The sequence below is a fragment of the Acanthaster planci genome, linkage group LG14 (assembly GCF_054643075.1).
Source record: "Acanthaster planci isolate LZ-2023a linkage group LG14, COTS_SCS, whole genome shotgun sequence".
Classification (NCBI taxonomy): Eukaryota; Metazoa; Echinodermata; class Asteroidea; order Valvatida; family Acanthasteridae; genus Acanthaster; species Acanthaster planci.
The window spans coordinates 9,024,934-9,044,298 of record NC_141790.1 but is presented as its reverse complement, the minus strand read 5'-3'; the positions used below and the strand labels follow the sequence as shown (position 1 = coordinate 9,044,298).

Below are 19,365 nucleotides of genomic sequence, written 5' to 3'. Positions count from 1 at the left end.
TTTTCTTTACCATGGTGCCCTTTTTGTTTCTAATGCTAATGACTGTTCCCATATTCATGGACAAAACTCTGATGTCATCCTGGAATGACAACTTCAATGCTGCGCTGATTTGTGCATAAAATACAATGCTCAAATTCCTCCCTCACGGCAGTGTGGGAAGAGGCTGCTAACGCGTTCCTACCCTCGCAGTCACTAAATATGCAAATTCCTTTGCGCTCGATTCTATTCACTAAAAACTTGAGAAACTGTAGTGCGGCCTCTAGGCCCATGATGCATAGCAGCACTGCCGCCGTGTTCGTTCTTCTTTTTCGAAGCGTGAGGCCCGAGCCAGTGTGGGGAGGACGGGAGGGCTGTGACTGTTTGGGTAGGTATTCCTTAATAGCAGACTCTTACCACACTGCTGAGGGAAAGGAATCCACTGCACTCAACCAACCTAAACAGTCACTAAGTACGCAGTGTGGCACCGTACCGCAGAGGAAGTTAGGCGAGGACACACTGCAAGTATTTGTGCCTGTGTGGATTGATGAGGGCTTACCAGAGAGAGGACAAAACCATTGGATACGGTGTAGAACCGAAGATAGCTCACGAAGTATGGGTCCTCGTATTCTCGGTGAAGAGGTGAATGTAGACACGCCAGGAAAGAACTCGTTGCAAAACTTTATTCAGAGGAGCAAGAGGATTAAAAGGGCCATAGAGTTTCTGGCATTTGTCATGCGGATACTTTGCTAAAGGATGTTGGCAAAGTATGCCACCCTAGCGGCATACATCGCGATAGGGTGGCTGAGATTAAAGTCTGTGAAGGTTAGCCATGTGGGATATAGGTGAACCAAATGGCTGAGGAAACCCGACGAGCCAGAGGTGAAGTGTTTCAGGGTAATGGCAGGAGGAGAATCATAGTACCTCTCAGCTTTGAGTCCTGAACAGAAATCATTACGAGGATTTATAGGGACAGGACAGCAAGGTTTGTAATTAGGATAGCAGGAGTACTCTATGACATTAAAGATGAAGTTGTCAGATAGGTGAGAATGAATGGGCTTTGACCAGAGGTCTATGGCGTGGATGAGAAGGACGCTGTGGTATTACTATTCAGAGGAGCCATGTATAAATGGATACCATCGGCAGACCACAATCCAGGAACGAAGTAGCTACTGGAAGTAGAAAGGCTGGCCTCACCGATATTTGTAGCAATGAGGCCTCTCCGAAGGGTTCTCGAGGACACGCCACGGGTCCCGACCGGGTATGAATTGGTAGGAACAAACACTGAGTGAATGCGCCAGGAAGAGGGTACCGGTTATCAGTGTTGTGTTGTCTGGAGGAAGCACTTCAGAAAGCTGTGACTGCAGGCAGTAGCTACGTGTTATTGCCGACTGCAATTCTGAGTTTCGAAGGAGTGAAGAATCAGCCGCTGCGTTCATCGGTGTCTTGATTGGGAGCGCACTCTGTTCATTTCACCATGAAGAGAGAACTGATTACTACTGTTGTAGGTGTATGCCGGAGGCCTGGATAAATGCGGCACCAGGGTTGAAAGGTCTGAATGGCATGAAAGAAGATATTTTCCATGTCCAATTCTGGCTGAATTGTCGGGATCTGAGGTAACAGGGAGGGGTGCATGGACGAGCAACCCTACCCTGCTGAAAAGAAAAAGGGGTCACATGACCTGAAAGAGCGGGAAACTGGTGCAGAACATCAGCAACTAAATGTTCTGTCGAGGCAAAGAGGTCAGTATTTAGCTTGTCAAATACATCTGAAGACTGACTATTAAAGTCATGTTGCAGGGCAGAGTCTGCTCTACTGGGTGAAATCTTTCTCTGACAGCAGACGCTTGTAAAGGGAGTGTTGGCTTCGGGATTCGGGTTGTCTTCGGGTTAATACCAAAGGCCAATGCTCCCAGGAATATCTGACTTGTCTGGAGAGCTAAAGTGTAGTGGAGTACGTAGGCCATGCAGAAGAAACTGTGGAAACTGCTTGTGTTATAGGCCGAGAAATAATACTGAGGAGCCCCTTGGGAAAGCCCGGCATTGCTAGATGAAAGGAGAGTGCAGAATCCACGACAGTGTGAAGTTCAGTGAATTCAGATGTCCAGGGCGTGGATACTGATTCAAATGGCGTAATCACCAAGGCAGGGCCAGCAATGGAGGGGAGCCTGCCCGCAGATCGCTGTTGACTGTTTCACGCCTGGATGCCCCCGATGATGAAGTCTCAGAAGTCAGAGGGCTGGGAGTTGGGCGTGGAAATGTTCACGCTGCCCAGACCCAGCTGGCGGGGGAAAAATTTCGCCACGAGTGCAGGGCCATTCTGCACTACTCTTGTCTGTGAGAGATGAGGGAACTGAGCGTTCGGATACAGCCTGCTCTACAGCTCAGACCCTGAAGTGGGGTGTGGCTAACCCTGGATTAGACAGGGAATGGTTCAGCCAGCAGGTGTTAGAGTGGAATCTTAAGTATATTGTGCAATGCCATCTGATCATCTGCAGACCGACTCCTGTCGGTTTATAGGGGGGAGCGGGGCTGCGGAACAAATACTGCACTACCTTGCAAGCCCCAACAGTCCCAGGGTCGCCCCGTTGACCCTATATATCTACTAGGGAGGTGGGAGACCGCAGCACGAATCACTGCACTAGCTCGCAGAACCCCCACGATCCCGGGTCGCCCCGTTGACCCTATGTAGAATACTCAGTGTTAGAGCAGCGTAGAGTCAATGTATAGAGCCCATGAAAATGCACACACAGACAGAGAAAATGCCACAAAACAAAAACTACACACACTCTATCATGAAATATACATCAAGATAAGGAATATACATTTACTACAGTATGTTACGGTTGATCAATTAACTCAGGAAAGTGGAGCAAAACGGAAAACTTTAGAATTCGGAGATGCCAAAATTGACACCTCTGTTAAGAATCACGCTAAGGAAAACGAGGACAAACATGGCGGCTGTGCCACTATGCATCATGGGCCTAGAGGGCACACTACGGTTGATCAAGTTCTTGGCGAATCGGATTGAATGGTAAGAAATTTGCATATTTAGAGACTGTTTGGGTAGGTTGAGTGCAGTGGACTCTTCCGTTTTTGCTGGTCTAAATCTCCCTTTTTGGGGGGGTAATTCATTGTTGTTTGTTAACGTGCACAGCGATAAACCAGGGAGCAAATCCTTTTTTTATCAGAAATGTTTTCAATGAGCAAACTTTGGTTTCCACCCAGAATATTCCTCTGGGGTTTTCCTCCCACCTCTGAAATTGTGACTGCTTCTCACTGTCTACTCGCTACAGGTTTCTTCAGGCCTACCGGCTACACAGTAGTGCCTTTGGGAAATCATTGGTTTCGTTACCAGAAACACCCAACAAGACAGTGAAATCTTGACAAGTCGAACCTCAAGGAAACAGGCCCAAAAAGTTAAGTTCAGGTATTAAAGTTTTGAGTTTCATAAGTAGAGTTGTATATCACTGTTATACTACTGAGCCAATGGATTCAAAATGGGCCTAACTTTTCAAGGAGGAAGTCTGTGAAGTTCAAACTTTCAGTATATCAGAGTTGGACTTGGCCAGATTTCCCTGTAATAACAGTAAATAAGATTCCTGATGAAGTAAATGTCCAGTCACTGTACGGTCAATATCAGAGAACCAACTGTACATGTAACCCGTCACGACAAAATGAGAATAAGTTGCATCCTTCTCTTTTCTGTTTTGAGGGTTCAAAGTCATATTGAAATGGAGGTCAATTTGGGGGTTTTGTAATATTTGGAAAGAGCAACCCGTCTCCTATTTAATTCCAAATAGGTTGCGGGATCATATATTTAAAAATGTCATTTTCTCAGCAATTTTGACGATAACATTATTCCTGTCTGGTCTGAGGTAATTGAAGTGTCGGGAACAAAGACGCAAAGCTGCTAGAATAATGTCACATTGTCACCTTATACTTCTACCCTAAGTGTTCCATGTACATGCCATTGGAAAGCTCTTTTTCTGCTGAATGCAAAAGTACCAATATCTCAATTTTTGAAAATTCCAACTTTCAGCCCATTTTGTGGTGACAAGTCACAAATGTTTGATAAACAAAGGCAATCTTTATAGTTGAGGCTCTTACGTTGACACTGCAGGTCACTACCCGACCACTGAGCACTGTCCATGCATATCCGCTGCTCCGACCCACGGATGCGCTCGTAGCCCACTTCGCAGGAGAATCTGCATTGGACCATGAAGTGATACGGCGGGGTACATTCTCTGAGGACGTTGGGCAGGGTGTCCGGCTCATCACATTCAATCACTGAGTCAGGCGAAAGATAGGGAACAAGTTTGAGGGAAGAAATCAGAATTAGAAGGGCGGATTTGCCGCTGACAAGCCAGGCAGCGCAGGGGCCTTTGGGCCGATAATCTTCATTGGTTAATAAGCCCTGAACTGCCTAAAATAGGAGGTGATTACTACTCAGACAAGTCAGGGTACAAGACGGCTGGTTTTGGTAGCTGATTTTAACTGTTCAAGTCTTCTTCCACTCTGCCATGAAAAAGTGTACCGCACTTTTCATTTTTTATATACAGAGATACATACAGTCAACTCCGGCTAAGCGGGCACTCTCAGGACTCAAGAAATTATGACGACTTATGCGAATACCGACTTGTGTTGTAAGTCGTCATTTTGCCGACTTACACGTACACATGTATTGCCTATGTACCAATTGCACTAATTCAATGACTTTGATTTACCCTGATTTATTTCTACCTTCATGGTCGATCCCAACAAATTCGTTCTCGATTATTATCCTCATGGGCTGCAAATTCGATCATTGATTATATGCCCCCAAGGACGAAGCAAGGACGGCAAGCCACTTGCATATCACATCACGACTCGACAGTGCACGTACGTGATACAGTTACGGTTCAGAAAGCATATACTCATCCGCATACGCATTGGTTAAGTTCGTTCAATAAGGCAACTCCCAAAATGGACAGAGCGCATGCGTGTAGCACTAGAGGGGTTACCGGTATTGATGTACTCATGCTGGCCGATTATCAACCACGGCCTGTGCTGCTAATAAACAGACATCAGTCAAGCAGTGTGGGCCTTGTCACTTGACACTTCTTGGCAACCACGGTGAAGGAAACTGATACCAAGGACAATTTTTTTTAATGCCGACTTAACAAAGGAATTTTTGTGGTTTTGTGAAAAAGGGACCAAGAAAAACATGCCGACTAATATATGACATGACAACTTATAAATGCCAACTTAGAAATGAAATTTTCAATGGAAATGCATTACAGACGATCGGGACTTTTGTCAAAAGGCCGACTTAGATGGTATGACGAGTTGCGCGATGCCGACTTAGTCGGAGTTCACTGTATAAACAAATAGACCCAAGACAAAATATGAAGTATGTAGAGGAACAAAGGAACATACAAACTAATGGGCAAATGCGAGCTTCTAAATATGTCCGTCGGCAACAGAGCATTGGGCTTTTCTGCCTCCTGAAACAATGCTAAACATGAGCTTTGCCTTAATGTTTGCAATACAAAACGTTTTGAACTAATCGGACATTTTTTCTTTAGGAGATATATATAGTGCTTCAAGAGGTGTAAAACTCAGGCCGCGTCCGAAACGGGATTCAGGCCGCCTCCGAAACAGGATTCCAGAGCTACGGCTAGGTCTATTGTCTGCGCGTCTCCACGCATTTCCGATGGAGTGAAGACCTAGACCTAACTCTAGGCAAGAGATTCGGATGCAGCCTCAGTCAGCTCAATCTGCCCTGAGCTGACGTGCAACCCCAATCAGTGAAAGACAGATGGTTATAACCTGGTTCTTGAACGCATTCTACGTGTACGCAAAGACCATACATTCCAGAATAAATTTGTTGCGCGTGCTCCGCCTCAAATGCGCATATACTTGCGCACCTATGCGGTGAGTTGGTACCAAAAGGACCGTCCATTTCTTTTACAAACACCCCCTCTTTCGTTCCACTTGGAGCGGATTATGGTGCCAAAGTTACGCTGTTGAAAAACGTGCACAAATCGATGGTGAAAAATTAAATATTCAAAATTCCATGATGAATCGCGTGATAATGTCATCACAACGTCATTATCTGCAAAAGACCTTTGCTTTATGTTCCCTGACTGTGTAAAGTTTCAATGTTATACGATTTTGTTTAATGCCCAAACTGCCCATGAGAAAAACCGCATTGAAAGTCTATGGGATTTGAGATAGAAGACCAAGGAAAAGAAAAAATAAAATAGGAAAAACAATGCCTTTTCTGCACTTTGGATAAAAGCCAACAAACAAGCAATGAATACAGGAACAAAAGAACAAAACAGTGATCCAAAAGGACTCAAGGACAGAAGGAACCCAAGGAATGAACAAAGATATGAACTGAAACAACCATGCACAAATGGAAGGAATAACCAACAAAGGAACAAATGAATACTAAACAAGGGACTTAAAAAGACAAAAAGAAATGAATAATGGAGATACCGATGGACAAGGATGGGAGTAAATGAAGATAGTTGAAGCGACAGGAAATAAAGAACAACAGAGGAAAGAACAATGAACAAATGAACTGATGGACATTTACAACAAATGAATCGACAATCAGACAAAAGCATGAAAAGACATGAAAGTATTTTTACAAAGAGATGGAGGGAGATGAACTAGGGCCACGCCAATTACTCAAACATTTGGAAATTCAATCAATCAAATATCTGAATATTTATAATCAAAATCAAACATGAAAATCTGGGTCATTCCATGAGGTTGGGACACAATTTGTGACGGTGTCCATTGTTACATGGGTTCCGTAAAAATGAACAGCTATTTCCCTGCAGGTGGATTTCAGATTATACATCTTGCAAGGCTGAATACAGAGATGTGTTATTTTTACAGAGTAAATGATCTATTGTACAGGTCAAAACAGGTGGTAAAAGTTACCGATGTAAAAAGGACACCGTCACAAATTGTGCCCCAACTTCATGGAATGACCCATCTATGAAATAAAAAAGGGAAAAAATTCAAGTTAGTTTCTACTGCTGGAGGATCTGGTACAACCAGGTATGTGCATATTCAACTGAATGGCAGGTGGAAATACTCAAACAATCAACTATCCAAACTGACTCAACCTCAGGATGAACTGATGAACCTATGGACAGACGAACTGACAGACTGACCAAGGAACAGACCGACACTACTCACACTGACAGCTGGCCGGGTCGCCTGTCCACACCATACTGCCGTCGTCCTCTCGCAAGCAAACTCGCTGATGGGAGCCGTGCAAGGCGAAACCCTCGTTGCACTGGGTGACGCAGACGGAGCCCAGGTGATGGGTGCAGCTCTCAAAGTAGCCGTTGATTGGGTGTCCCAGATAGGCACACCTCAGGACTGGCACATTGAAATAAGGCCAAAAAACCCATAAATGGCAGTCTGATTATGACTGGGAACCAGTCTGGCTTTGGCATAAAAAAAGCCAAGCTACCCTCAGGCAAAGCAAGGGGCCCTTAGCCCGTTTGAATCCTTTGCTTTGAACAGGCACTCCACTACCAGCCTCTGCTCTGTCCTGGCCCACTGTTCCCACCGACTTGATTGGACTTGTTCCCTCCGGGCTAAAAAGGGAACCTGGGGGATGCAGACAGATGTCACCCACGACTGTAAAAAGCAAATGCTATGATGTCATCTGTGTTGCGGGTGCAGGAAATCTCTGAATGTTTTCGTCTAACGCACGGGGTCGAAAAAAGACAGGTGCACTAAGGACTAAGCTACTTCATCACGGTCCCAATGGTGGCTAAACAAATGCAAACCAATGGGCGGGGGCAATGTATGCAATCATATGCAGGCAATACGGGTGATTACAATAGTGCGCCAACAAGAGCTTAGAACACGTTTGGCCAATCATAACGCGTGAAAGTTGTCGACCCTTTCCAAACGCGCATTGGGTCGACAAATTTCGTACATTGTGATTGGCCAACGTGTTGCAAACTCTTGGTGGCACACTACTGCTTTCCACTGAATTATTTCCCCAGGGTTTTACCTGTGACCTCGATCATGAAGGTGCAGATGGCGGCATTGCCGGCCCCGTCACTGGCGTGGTACGTGACCGAGTGCCGGCCTTCGGTCAGCAGCAGGGGCTGGCGGACATTGGTGCTGAGCGTGGGCGCCTGGCCCGAGTTGTCCCGGGGCTGCGGCTCGGGCCAGGTGGCGTTGACCGCCTCATGGCCGGACGGAGCGGTCAGGTTGAAGCTGGCAGGGCAGGAGGTGCCGAAGTCGGGCGGAGAAACGTCTGCAAAGTGGAGACGGTGTGAAAGTCAATTTATAGGATCCCATAGAACCCACTCCCAACCCAGCGATAACATACTCATGCTTAGGGTACCTTGATTATAATCATTTCTACTTAAAATAAACTTTCTCAACATTCTCACTGGGTCAAGGGGTTGAGTGACACACAAACCAAGCAATTCATGCATGAAGTGATCCGGTCAAACATTAACTAGCACTTGTCAAAAGATTTAAGTAAATGTCTTTTCAAAAGGGTACCAGTTGCTGTAGGGCGTAAAACAAATGTAATTGGTCAAAGCAGGATCAAAAAGTTTCAAAATCCTGACTGTGATTGGCCAATATAAAGCTAAACTGATACTCATGATTACAGTCCAAGAAAAAGACTGATTTTCACGGAATGGATACACGACCAATTCTTTATCTGGTACACTTCATTTTTGCAAATAAATTTATTCTCAACCTTCAAGGCAGCCTAGTTCAATGCACAAACTTGCCCATAGTCTCCGATCTGAGTCAAAGGACTCACCAACGCAGCTGGACTGTCGGTTGGCATCCGTCCACTCCCCGTTGGCCTGGCACGTGTGGGACGCGACGCCGTTCAAGAGGTAGCCTTGGCGACAGAGGACGTGGCAGGTGGTGTTGTAGGGGGAGGCAAGTTCAGGGCATGTCCCTGGCATGAAGATGGCACCGGGGAGGGTCTGGAGTGCTGGGCAGGTGACAGCTAAGGGACAGAGATCCAACGTCATATCAGATACCCAAAATTCGTGACAGAGGTCCCCAACATTTGACTTTGTTTAATGACGTTATTTCAACCTCTTCTCTCAGTTTTGTTTCTTAAGCATTTCATTCACCCCTGTTTTTATTCATCGATATTTTTTGGGGGAGGGAAGTTTACCCCTCCCCCCACTTGCTACGACCATGGGGGCTACGCCAGAATGGGAAACAGGCACTCTGTCCCGACACAACCCTTAACTAGAACGGCAAAGCCGCCATGGCTCGCTGCTTGATATGAATTTGAGATGGATAGGATGGATATCCACTAAGAGACATCCAAGTTGAACAAATATGGTTGCTAAATTAAACGAGAAAATACTATCCATCTCCTACTCTTCCCCCTCCCCATCATCCTATCCATCTCCTACTCTGCCCCCTCCCCATCATCCTATCCATCTCCTACTCCACCCCCTCCCCATTATCCTATCCATCTCCTACTCCGCCCCCTCCCCATCATCCTATCCATCTCCTACTCCGCCCCCTCCCCATCATCCTATCCATCTCCTACTCCACCCCTCCCCATCATCCTATCCATCTCCTACTCTGCCCCCGCCCCATCATCCTATCCATCTCCTACTCCACCCCCTCCCCATCATCCTATCCATCTCCTACTCCACCCCTCCCCATCATCCTATCCATCTCCTACTCCACCCCCTCCCCATCATCCTATCCATCTCCTACTCCGCCCCCTCCCCATCATCCTATCCATCTCCTACTCCACCCCTCCCCATCATCCTATCCATCTCCTACTCTGCCCCCGCCCCATCATCCTATCCATCTCCTACTCCACCCCCTCCCCATCATCCTATCCATCTCCTACTCCACCCCTCCCCATCATCCTATCCATCTCCTACTCCACCCCTCCCCATCATCCTATCCATCTCCTACTCTGCCCCCGCCCCATCATCCTATCCATCTCCTACTCTGCCCCCTCCCCATCATCCTATCCATCTCCTACTCCACCCCTCCCCATCATCCTATCCATCTCCTACTCCACCCCCTCCCCATCATCCTATCCATCTCCTACTCCGCCCCCTCCCCATCATCCTATCCATCTCCTACTCCACCCCTCCCCATCATCCTATCCATCTCCTACTCTGCCCCCGCCCCATCATCCTATCCATCTCCTACTCCACCCCCTCCCCATCATCCTATCCATCTCCTACTCCACCCCTCCCCATCATCCTATCCATCTCCTACTCCACCCCTCCCCATCATCCTATCCATCTCCTACTCTGCCCCCGCCCCATCATCCTATCCATCTCCTACTCTGCCCCCTCCCCATCATCCTATCCATCTCCTACTCCACCCCTCCCCATCATCCTATCCATCTCCTACTCCACCCCCTCCCCATCATCCTATCCATCTCCTACTCCACCCCCTCCCCATCATCCTATCCATCTCCAACTCTTCCCCCTCCCCATCATCCTATCCATCTCCTACTCCACCCCCTCCCCATCATCCTATCCATCTCCTACTCTGCCCCCTCCCCATCATCCTATCCATCTCCTACTCTGCCCCCTCCCCATCATCCTATCCATATCTTACTCCATCCCTCCCCATCATCCTATCCATCTCCTACTCCTTCCCTCCCCATCATCCTATCCATCGCCTAACCTGCCCCCTCCCCATCATCCTATCCATCTCCTACTCCACCCCCTCCCCATCATCCTATCCATCTCCTACTCCTTCCCTCCCCATCATCCTATCCATCTCCTACTCCACCCCCTCCCCATCATCCTATCCATCTCCTACTCCGCCCCCTCCCCATCATCCTATCCATCTCCTACTCCTTCCCTCCCCATCATCCTATCCATCGCCTAACCTGCCCCCTCCCCACCATCCTATCCATCTTTTACTCCACCCCCTCCCCATCATCCTATCCATCTCCTACTCCGCCCCCTCCCCATCATCCTATCCATCTCCTACTCTGCCCCCTCCCCATCATCCTATCCATCTCCTACTCCACCCCCTCCCCATCATCCTATCCATCTCCTACTCCACCCCTCCCCATCATCCTATCCATCCCCTTCTCCACCCCTACCGATCATTCCCTTCACTTCTTACTCTGGCTGTCTCATCATCCCACTTATCCAGCCCAACCATTACACCAACCTTATCCAGCATTTCATCCACTTTCTACATACATTTACTTTGTTCCCATGATCCTCCTCCTACAGATACCCCTCCCCCAACAAACATCCTCATCTGTCACTTGGAGTCCCCCCCATCCCTTATATTTCCCCCACATGCTGTACATGTACATCTGTATGTGTCTGAACACTGTTTATACATACATGTATATTACAGGAGTGCTCAGTATATTTGTACTGTATGTACTACAGGGCAAGTACAAAATACAACTCAAAATGTTAACATTCAACTTTTATAATTTTTTCATTGAATTCATAAATTTCTAAGCATTAATGCCAAATGAGACTATTTAAATACTAATGGAATTCCACGCGGAAGCAAACAAGTACTCAATGACACATTTAAACACCTATGGACCTGCTAGGCAAAACTTTAACATTTGAGGACAGAAGATGGAAATCGGTATTACATAGGCTCACACTTGCTTCGCAGCTCGCCAAAAAGCACGACCTGTGGCATAAAAAAGGACAAGTTAACAGTGGTATGGGTCCCTCTTGGGTCCAGGCATTCTCACCTTGACAGGTGGGTACGGTGCCAGACCAATGGCCGTCCACCCCACAGGTCAGTTCCTCATCACCGCTGACTCGCCTGTAGCCTGCCTGGCAGCGGAACCGGCAGAGGTTACCATGAACGTGGGGTGCCAGGCAGGCCACCACGGTCACCTGCTGGGGCACCGCCAGGTTGGGGCATTGCACCTCTGCCGCAAGCAAGGAGACAAAAAGGGAACAGTGATGGTAAATTGGCATTTCCAAAGATGTACTTTGCTTATCTTGCCTTTAGATCGACCTATATCCGTAGCACTTAGTGTTGCCTGGTACCCGCTGCTACGTCTGCCTTGGACCAGCCGGCAAGCTTGATGGTCGAATGGTAAAGATGTCTGCCCGAGTGACGCAGGAGGTCGTGCATTCGAATCCCACCCGAGTAAACTTGTGAATTTCTTTGCGAGCTCTCGGACAACACTGAGCATACAGTGTAAGGATAAAATCGGTCACCAAAAAAAATAGTAACTAAGGCCAGGTTGAAGGAGTGACGGGGAACGAGGTCGGAGGCTGATGGATGATGTTGAGATATCTGGACTGACGATCTTGTTGACGTAAGCTGCGCACATTAACAATTCTTTGCAACCAATCCAGTGCACCGTGAGTTGAATTCAACATTTCAGTCCCCTCAAAAGCCGAGTGATATTAAAAGTAAATGAAGTGGATGGTTTTGAAGACGGCACGATCATGAAAATCTGCAACTTTCAGAAATCAGCCCTCTATTTGCAGTGCCACCCCAAACCGGCCAAGCACTGTATTGCATTACGGATTCCATTGTTATACAAGGTAACACAAGTGTTAATAGGTTTAGGGAACATGCTTTGACTTAAATACAAACATCACAATTGTGCACTGAATACCTTAAAGCAATATCAGGTCAATGGTCATCTTAACTGCGAGGCACCGTAAAGTGCCAAGTACAAATGCCCTGCTGTTTCCCCCGAGGGATACTGCAAATCCCGAGGTTGCCAAATTGACTTAACGGTGCAGAGTTTTTGACTTGAGTTTGCCATCCAGTCCACACATTTCGACTACTTACGCTCGCACACGGAATCGGTGGCCACGTCCCAGAATCCATTTGGGCCACAGCTGATGCGGCTGTCACTCGGCTGGTACCCCGTGTCGCATTCCACGTTGCAGGTGGAGCCGGGGAGGCGCTGGCAGTCGGCCTGCACTCGGCCGTGTGGGAACGTGGCCCGGCACTGGATGGCTGGAAGTTGGGCACAAAGTAAGGCCGAGTCAATGCCGTACTTCAAATATTCAAATATCTGACCTTCCATTTGAACCAAATATTCCGATTTAATAATGAATGAAACTTCCACACACTAGCAGAAACAGTTATGCATGTTTTGTGTAGTGCTCTATATCACTGCCTCGTCACATTTCAGGATAGGTGTTAATAAAGATGGCACCAGACCACTCAAACTAATGACTTAACCAGCACGCTGACTGTATCCCTATGCTTGTAAGAACCTCTCTGACTGGCAAGAATGGGACCTACTTCCAGAGCAGGATATTCCATCCTGGGCCAGGGTGCTCCCATCGCGACAAGCACAGGTTCGGCCGTTGGGAGTCGGCAAACACAGACTGGAACACCCGCCATTGGCTAAGCCATCGATGCACGCATTGGAAACTGAAATTTGATAAAGAAAATGAAATAAAAGTGACAGTACTAAGACGGTCAATATGAAACTCCTGCTTTCCGAGAGCATGTGCCTGCGAGACAGCAAGACAGTCACAGTGACCCTTCACTTAGAGGGCAACGGAGGACACAACAGCTGACGAGCTGCAAAAACTCGGACAGGAGTGAGTTTGAGGGTGAGTCGCAAGACAACTAGGGCTATGCCGAATATCCGAATAAACGAATCAATTGTCGAATATTTGAACATTATTTTTCAAATTTGAATATTCAAATGCAAAATTCATGAAAAGGAAAAATTTCCTTTTGTTGTAAATGAGAAAAATTGCATTATGGAGGCTTGTTTCAAGCAGATTCAAATGAAAAGCGTCAAGAATCTTAAAATTTTAAAGAAAATTATTCATGAAAAGGAATAGAAATTTTCTTGTTCATCTCTTAAATCTTACTAAATCTTGGATGGAGATACTCTTAGATGTGAGAAGCTATTATATTGATCATTATATACAATTGTGTGCGTTATTGCAACTGATTTTGTATATGGTTTGTTCATCAACAATCTGCCGGTCGGTGCGACTGAATATTTGGATATTCGATCAAATTGAAGGTTGAATATTTGAACAGTGAATTATTTGAATTGACTCAGCCCTAAAGACAACAGACGAGAACTCAATTTCTCATCATCAACAGTGCTACTTAAATGAGCTGGTTCGGTATTTCTAAAAGGTAAGGTCGTTTGACAACAAAAGCACCTGACGTAACGTGAGTTCGAACACTTCCAATGAGTACAAGTTGGTGTATGGTCACGCTGACGTGGCCCACCTTACGCACACGTACGATGCTCTCCAATGACCTTTTCTTTTGAGCATGCAACTAGCTCATTGTCAAATCTTACACACTGGCTTAGAGAGGTTTTTTTCACGACGGGCCAAAGGGCACTTCAGGAAGCGGACCACATCCATGGAGGTGCAGGCAGTTTCGAATCTGTGTATTTCTGTTGGCAATTTCATGTATGCCTGAACATTAAGAGATGTCGAAGGCGCGCGCATTTCTGCGTACATCTGTGTAAATTGAACACTGACCGTCAGAAATCATGTGACTGAGAATCCTCTCTTGTCAGATCTTGTGAACTGTAGTTGTCTAAACTTGTGCACTGTCGAGTCTTGCACCCTGAATTGATCGAGAGGATTTCACACTCATGAGATGGAAAGCAAGAGAGAAGATTGGTGGTGGTCACTCACATGATGAGTAGTCCTGCCGGCTGTACGCAAACAGCCCGTTTAGCCGGGCAAAGTCGACTGGTCCCGCCGTGCCGTTGTTGGCGCCTGTGGCCTTGTCGGCCCTCATCAGGGCCTTACTGGCCCAGTCGGACCAGTAGATGTGGGGGCCATAGAGGGCAATGCTAAAGGGGTGAGCGGAGGGGCCCAGGTCCACAAGGATTCTCCGGGCCATCGTGGCTAGATCCAGGACTTCGATCTTGTCTGTCTGGGCGTCACACCAATACAGCTTATTAGCTGTTGTTTTGTAAAAAAAGAAAACGCAATCAAGTTACTCAGCGGCTACTCAGAGTTATGAGAAATTTACTTGAAACCCAATACTAGATTTGCATAACGACCCTCTGAGAGGTGCAATATATTAATACAGTATAAGAAGGTATGAAGGTTCGACGGTTGCAGGACCAAGGGGAAACTTGGCTTTTGATCATGAATATGCATAAGGTATGGTAACATGTAACATTAAAGTGCTATGGAAAAGGCTTCAAATATTTTGACATCTAAGGTTTTGGAGGCCGACTGGCCACCCAAAAGCCATTATACAACAAATTTCTCTTCTAAAAATCAACACGAGAGAAGTAATGGGCAATTTCTTTCCACGACCAGATCGGTGGATTTCGGAAACACGTGAGCTCAAATTTTGTGTTTTATGTTAGGCTGATGACGTCAATTGGGAGAAAGGCACAAAAGGCATGCTTAAAGCATGCATGAAGATAAAAGTAAACAGGCATTGTTGTGGCCCAAATGCATTAACATGAGGAGTTTTGATGACATTGCAGAAAATCCACAATATTATGCATTAATCTCAAAGATGTATAAACCTGACATCTTACTCTTAGCGGGTCAAAATACGTGTGAGATTTGTTCCGAAATGGAGTACTAGACGTTGAAGATTGAGAGGAACATATTTTTCGTGGCATACATGTGAGAGTGCACTTGTGTTCATGTGCAGTGTGGCAACAGACTATTCATAGGATAACAGGGTCAGAGACTCAGGGTAGGCGACAGTACCCAGACCTGAATCTTGGGCTGAATCTAGGGCTACCTTGTAATGCGTGCACACATGTGTAGCTTCTAGAAAAAGACAGCGACCCACTTGCGGGCTTGTTTAGTGACGAGTCTACAATGTTCAATGTGTCGAAGAAAACCAGATAAACTCATACAGGATTCTTCGCGTGAAAGTCAGCGGATTCGATTCCTGTGAAAGTAACCATTTCGTCATCGATGAAGGAGGACGACGGCATGGAACCTGGCAGTGTTGCGGGGCTGCTGTTGCGGTCCCAAATCAGGCCGCAATCCAGCAACACAGCACGGCCGTCACCGGCAGATGCAACACAACACGGGCAGTCGGCAATAAAGGCTTATGCCTCACTTTTCTCAATTCGGAGTCCTCAAAACCCCTTGGCATATTATTTTTATCTGCGACAAGCGGGAAGGTTTAAAGTCAACCCTTAATGTGCTGTCTGGGAACGATCGATTCTACACGTTATTGCACAGAAACGGAGAGACCAAGTCTCAGTGTATAAGATTCCTGTCCGAAACTACAAACTGCACTAGACCGAGGTATGTTTGACTTTATGACAAAAACACCACAAATCTTGCACTTAAACTTGATGGATGGAACAATCAACATAGTGGACAAGAACCGCGCAAGAACATTGGATTTTGAGCATACCTACACCACGAGATTTGCGTGCAAGATACACACCGTCTACAACCATATCTCCTAGTGGCATTTAGGGGTCACCAGCATGTCATCATAAATACATAATGAGCCTTTTTAAAATTAGCGAAAAAGGGACTCACGGAAGCAAATTTTAGGGAAATTTTTTCAGCCATAAATGAGAAACGTGTTCCATCATTTCTTGTTGATTTTGAAAGATGGTCTTGTCAGTTATTGTTTAAAGGTTATAATTGGGGAAAGAAGGTTTTCTTTTCTGTACCCCTTTAAAATATTGCACTCTCGGATCAATCAAAACCCAGCAAGTGGTGCCTCAGAAATGAAACAGAGAGACAAAGGAGTTTTAGATACATAAGCCTGATTTTTTGGACTATTATACAACTTTCAGACAGACAAAATATTAATAAGATTTCAAATATTTCAAAATCCACTCTGAAGAATTTCCCTCCATCAAAAAGGTGCGGTGTGAAAAGAAAATCAGTTTATCGTGTTGGAGGTTTATTACAAGTTGCTGAGGATGCCATCATTACGGAGTGAAGAAAGGGTTGCCGTGGTCAAGTCCAGTCAAAAACCCTTAGAGGTCACTACAAATTCATCTCAAGTTATCAAGTCAAGTCACAAGTTACATGTATTCCAGTGGATCGTTACACTAGCCTTTTTTCTCCACGGTTCATCCCTTCTCACTTGTGACTGGCCTTGAAGTGCGACTTGAGACTGACTTGCGAGGCGACCTTTGAATGGACTTGTGACCTGACTACGGCAAAGATGGTCCATCGCAACCTGCCATGGACTGGCATGCCATGTAAGGAGAATAGAAATGTTTTGTAATTGTTTCATGCAAAAAAAAAAAGACAAAAAAATTGGCCCGATGAGCCAAACTTGCTCGGAGTGGTCTTCTTTTCTCTTGGCCTGGATCATACTCAGACACACATCCTACTAGCGTACCTTGGAAGTCAAGAACCAGTCCGTTCGGCCAGCCAAGCGAGGTGTTCGCTAGCACCATCCTGTTGGTGCCATCCATCCATGCCCTCTCAATCTTGGCTACTCTGCCCCAGTCGGACCAATACAAGAGCCTGTTTGGGAAATAAAAAAAACCTGTCGGGGTAAATGCCCTAGTTGAAGATGAGGTTCAAGGTAAACTTTTACTTAAATCCATACCCAAACGTTGTGGCAGCGGCTGAACATACAGGTGTCTATGGTAGCCAAGGGCTGGTGGCTGAAACCATTTCCCATAGATACATGTGACACATCAAGCCGTAGCCACTTGATTTGAACAAAGAGCTTTATTAAATTACATCGAACGCAAACTCGCTATGCGTTTATGCACAAACCTGTGAAAAGCTCAAAAACATGTGAACAGCTTTAGCATATCTGAATATTTTATTCTGAATTAATGCATCGAAAAATCTGATGCGTCAAAAACCCACACACACACTCAGTAAATGAGCCTTTTTGTTTTGCTCGGTGAACACAGCTCTGCGGTCTGACTACTGGTCCAGTTCCAATTTTTACCCGTTGCCGGGGTCTGCCAGGATCGCCCGTGGGTGCTCTATGTCTGTCCGGACCAGGATCTTGCGATTGCTGCCGTCCAGGTGGGCCACCTGGATGCTGGGTAGCCCCATGTCGGTCCAGAAGAGGAGGCGAGAGGTGGCGTCGATTGTCATGCCATCAGGTGCTGCGGGGAGGAAAGGTCAGAGATCAAAGGTCAGAAAAAAACAAGACCTATTGTCAGTTCGTATAATAATGGGAAACTCAACTGGTGTACTTGCCGTAATTTGAGATTTGAAACTTTTCATGGTGACAGTGGCAAGTCAAAGTAATAGGTTTGTGATGGTACCATGCCAAAAATATCTCTTTTGTGAGCGTGTGTGGTTCTAAAAAGAACCGGAGAGTAACCTTTGGTTCTTATCAGAACCACACACACTCACAAAAGAATTAACTACTGTAAACTCAGACTGACGATCTCCACTTTAGATGAAGAAGTTATGTATTTACAGCCACTTAGCTCTCGACCAAAATGTATGTAGTTACTCAAAAAAGTGCACTTAGCAAGTCCATGAAACTGGCTTATATTTTTTTTGCTTGACTTTTGAAAGTTTTCCTTGGAGGATTTCCTTCACTTACTTTCCACGTGTTCATGCGTGAACAAAATCTCTTGGGAGCCGTTGGAGATGTAGGCTCTGCGTATGGTGTTCTGCACAACGTCTGACCAGTACACCTAGGCAACAGTTGACGAACGGGAGAAAATAACGTCCATTGAGGAAAGGTTTCGCATCACTAATACAGTTTTTTAGGAACGTGACGATGTAGAAGTTCTCCGGGCATTAGGAGAAAGACAATGACATTCATCACGAGCCCTCTTTTCTAAATATTACATTTACCAAAATGTATTTGGGAGGTGTGGGGGGGGGTATTGAACTAATTCTTGCGGAGTGGGAACTCCTCAATTTCCCCCTTGAATCAACCCTGCCCAAAGTTCCGTGACCCTCCTGTGAACCACTTGTGAACTTTTGGTCCTTACGAAGCTGATTTTGAAAAAGTGTTGTATTTCCAGATAATCTGAGAAGTCTCTGGGAAGTTTAATTTATTCGCTTTTTATTTACAAGTATTCGTCTGTGTTTCTGACGTACATTTTATACTATGTCCAGTGTTTTCAATACACTGTTTGGAAAAGATCTGGGCTCATCAAATCTCTTAGGTGTGAAAGACGTGCTGGCCAAACGTTTAATAGTGGTGTCTGAAAATTTCACTAAAACATTTAACGCCTTCACTGTGCACTCCCAACCTTACCTGTGCTGTGACCGGGTCGAAGGCCAGAGCCACCGGGTTTTCGATGGTCCTGGTGTCCAGTTGAAGGGCTGTGTATGGCAGGTTTGGGTCCGATACGTTAAACTGGAAGATGCTGTGCAGGTAGGTGTCAGAGGCGAATAGGAAATTGTCGTACAGAATGTCTGGAGATCGAAGAACAGCACGGGGTCTGATTATATTCAGCAAAAATTAGCAGGGAGCCAGTTAAAAGCAAATACATCTCACATGAAGTTTTAGCTGGTTATCCATT

At 46.0% G+C, this 19,365-nt stretch overlaps 1 protein-coding gene across 1 annotated transcript in view; it reads right to left on the bottom strand.

Annotated features, from left to right (window-relative positions):
* LOC110980748 (uncharacterized) overlaps positions 1-19,365 on the bottom strand; it is a 73,158-nt gene that overhangs the window by 50,718 nt on the left and 3,075 nt on the right. Inside the window, exons 2-13 of the mRNA XM_087145806.1 lie at positions 19,098-19,258; positions 18,432-18,525; positions 17,820-17,982; positions 17,253-17,380; positions 14,594-14,866; positions 13,218-13,349; positions 12,756-12,926; positions 11,692-11,874; positions 8,776-8,970; positions 8,005-8,253; positions 7,173-7,358; positions 4,086-4,265 (exon numbers count right to left, since the gene is read on the bottom strand). Coding sequence (XP_087001932.1) covers positions 4,086-4,265; positions 7,173-7,358; positions 8,005-8,253; positions 8,776-8,970; positions 11,692-11,874; positions 12,756-12,926; positions 13,218-13,349; positions 14,594-14,866; positions 17,253-17,380; positions 17,820-17,982; positions 18,432-18,525; positions 19,098-19,258 — 2,115 coding nt within the window. The remainder of the gene's footprint in view (positions 1-4,085; positions 4,266-7,172; positions 7,359-8,004; positions 8,254-8,775; positions 8,971-11,691; positions 11,875-12,755; positions 12,927-13,217; positions 13,350-14,593; positions 14,867-17,252; positions 17,381-17,819; positions 17,983-18,431; positions 18,526-19,097; positions 19,259-19,365) is intronic.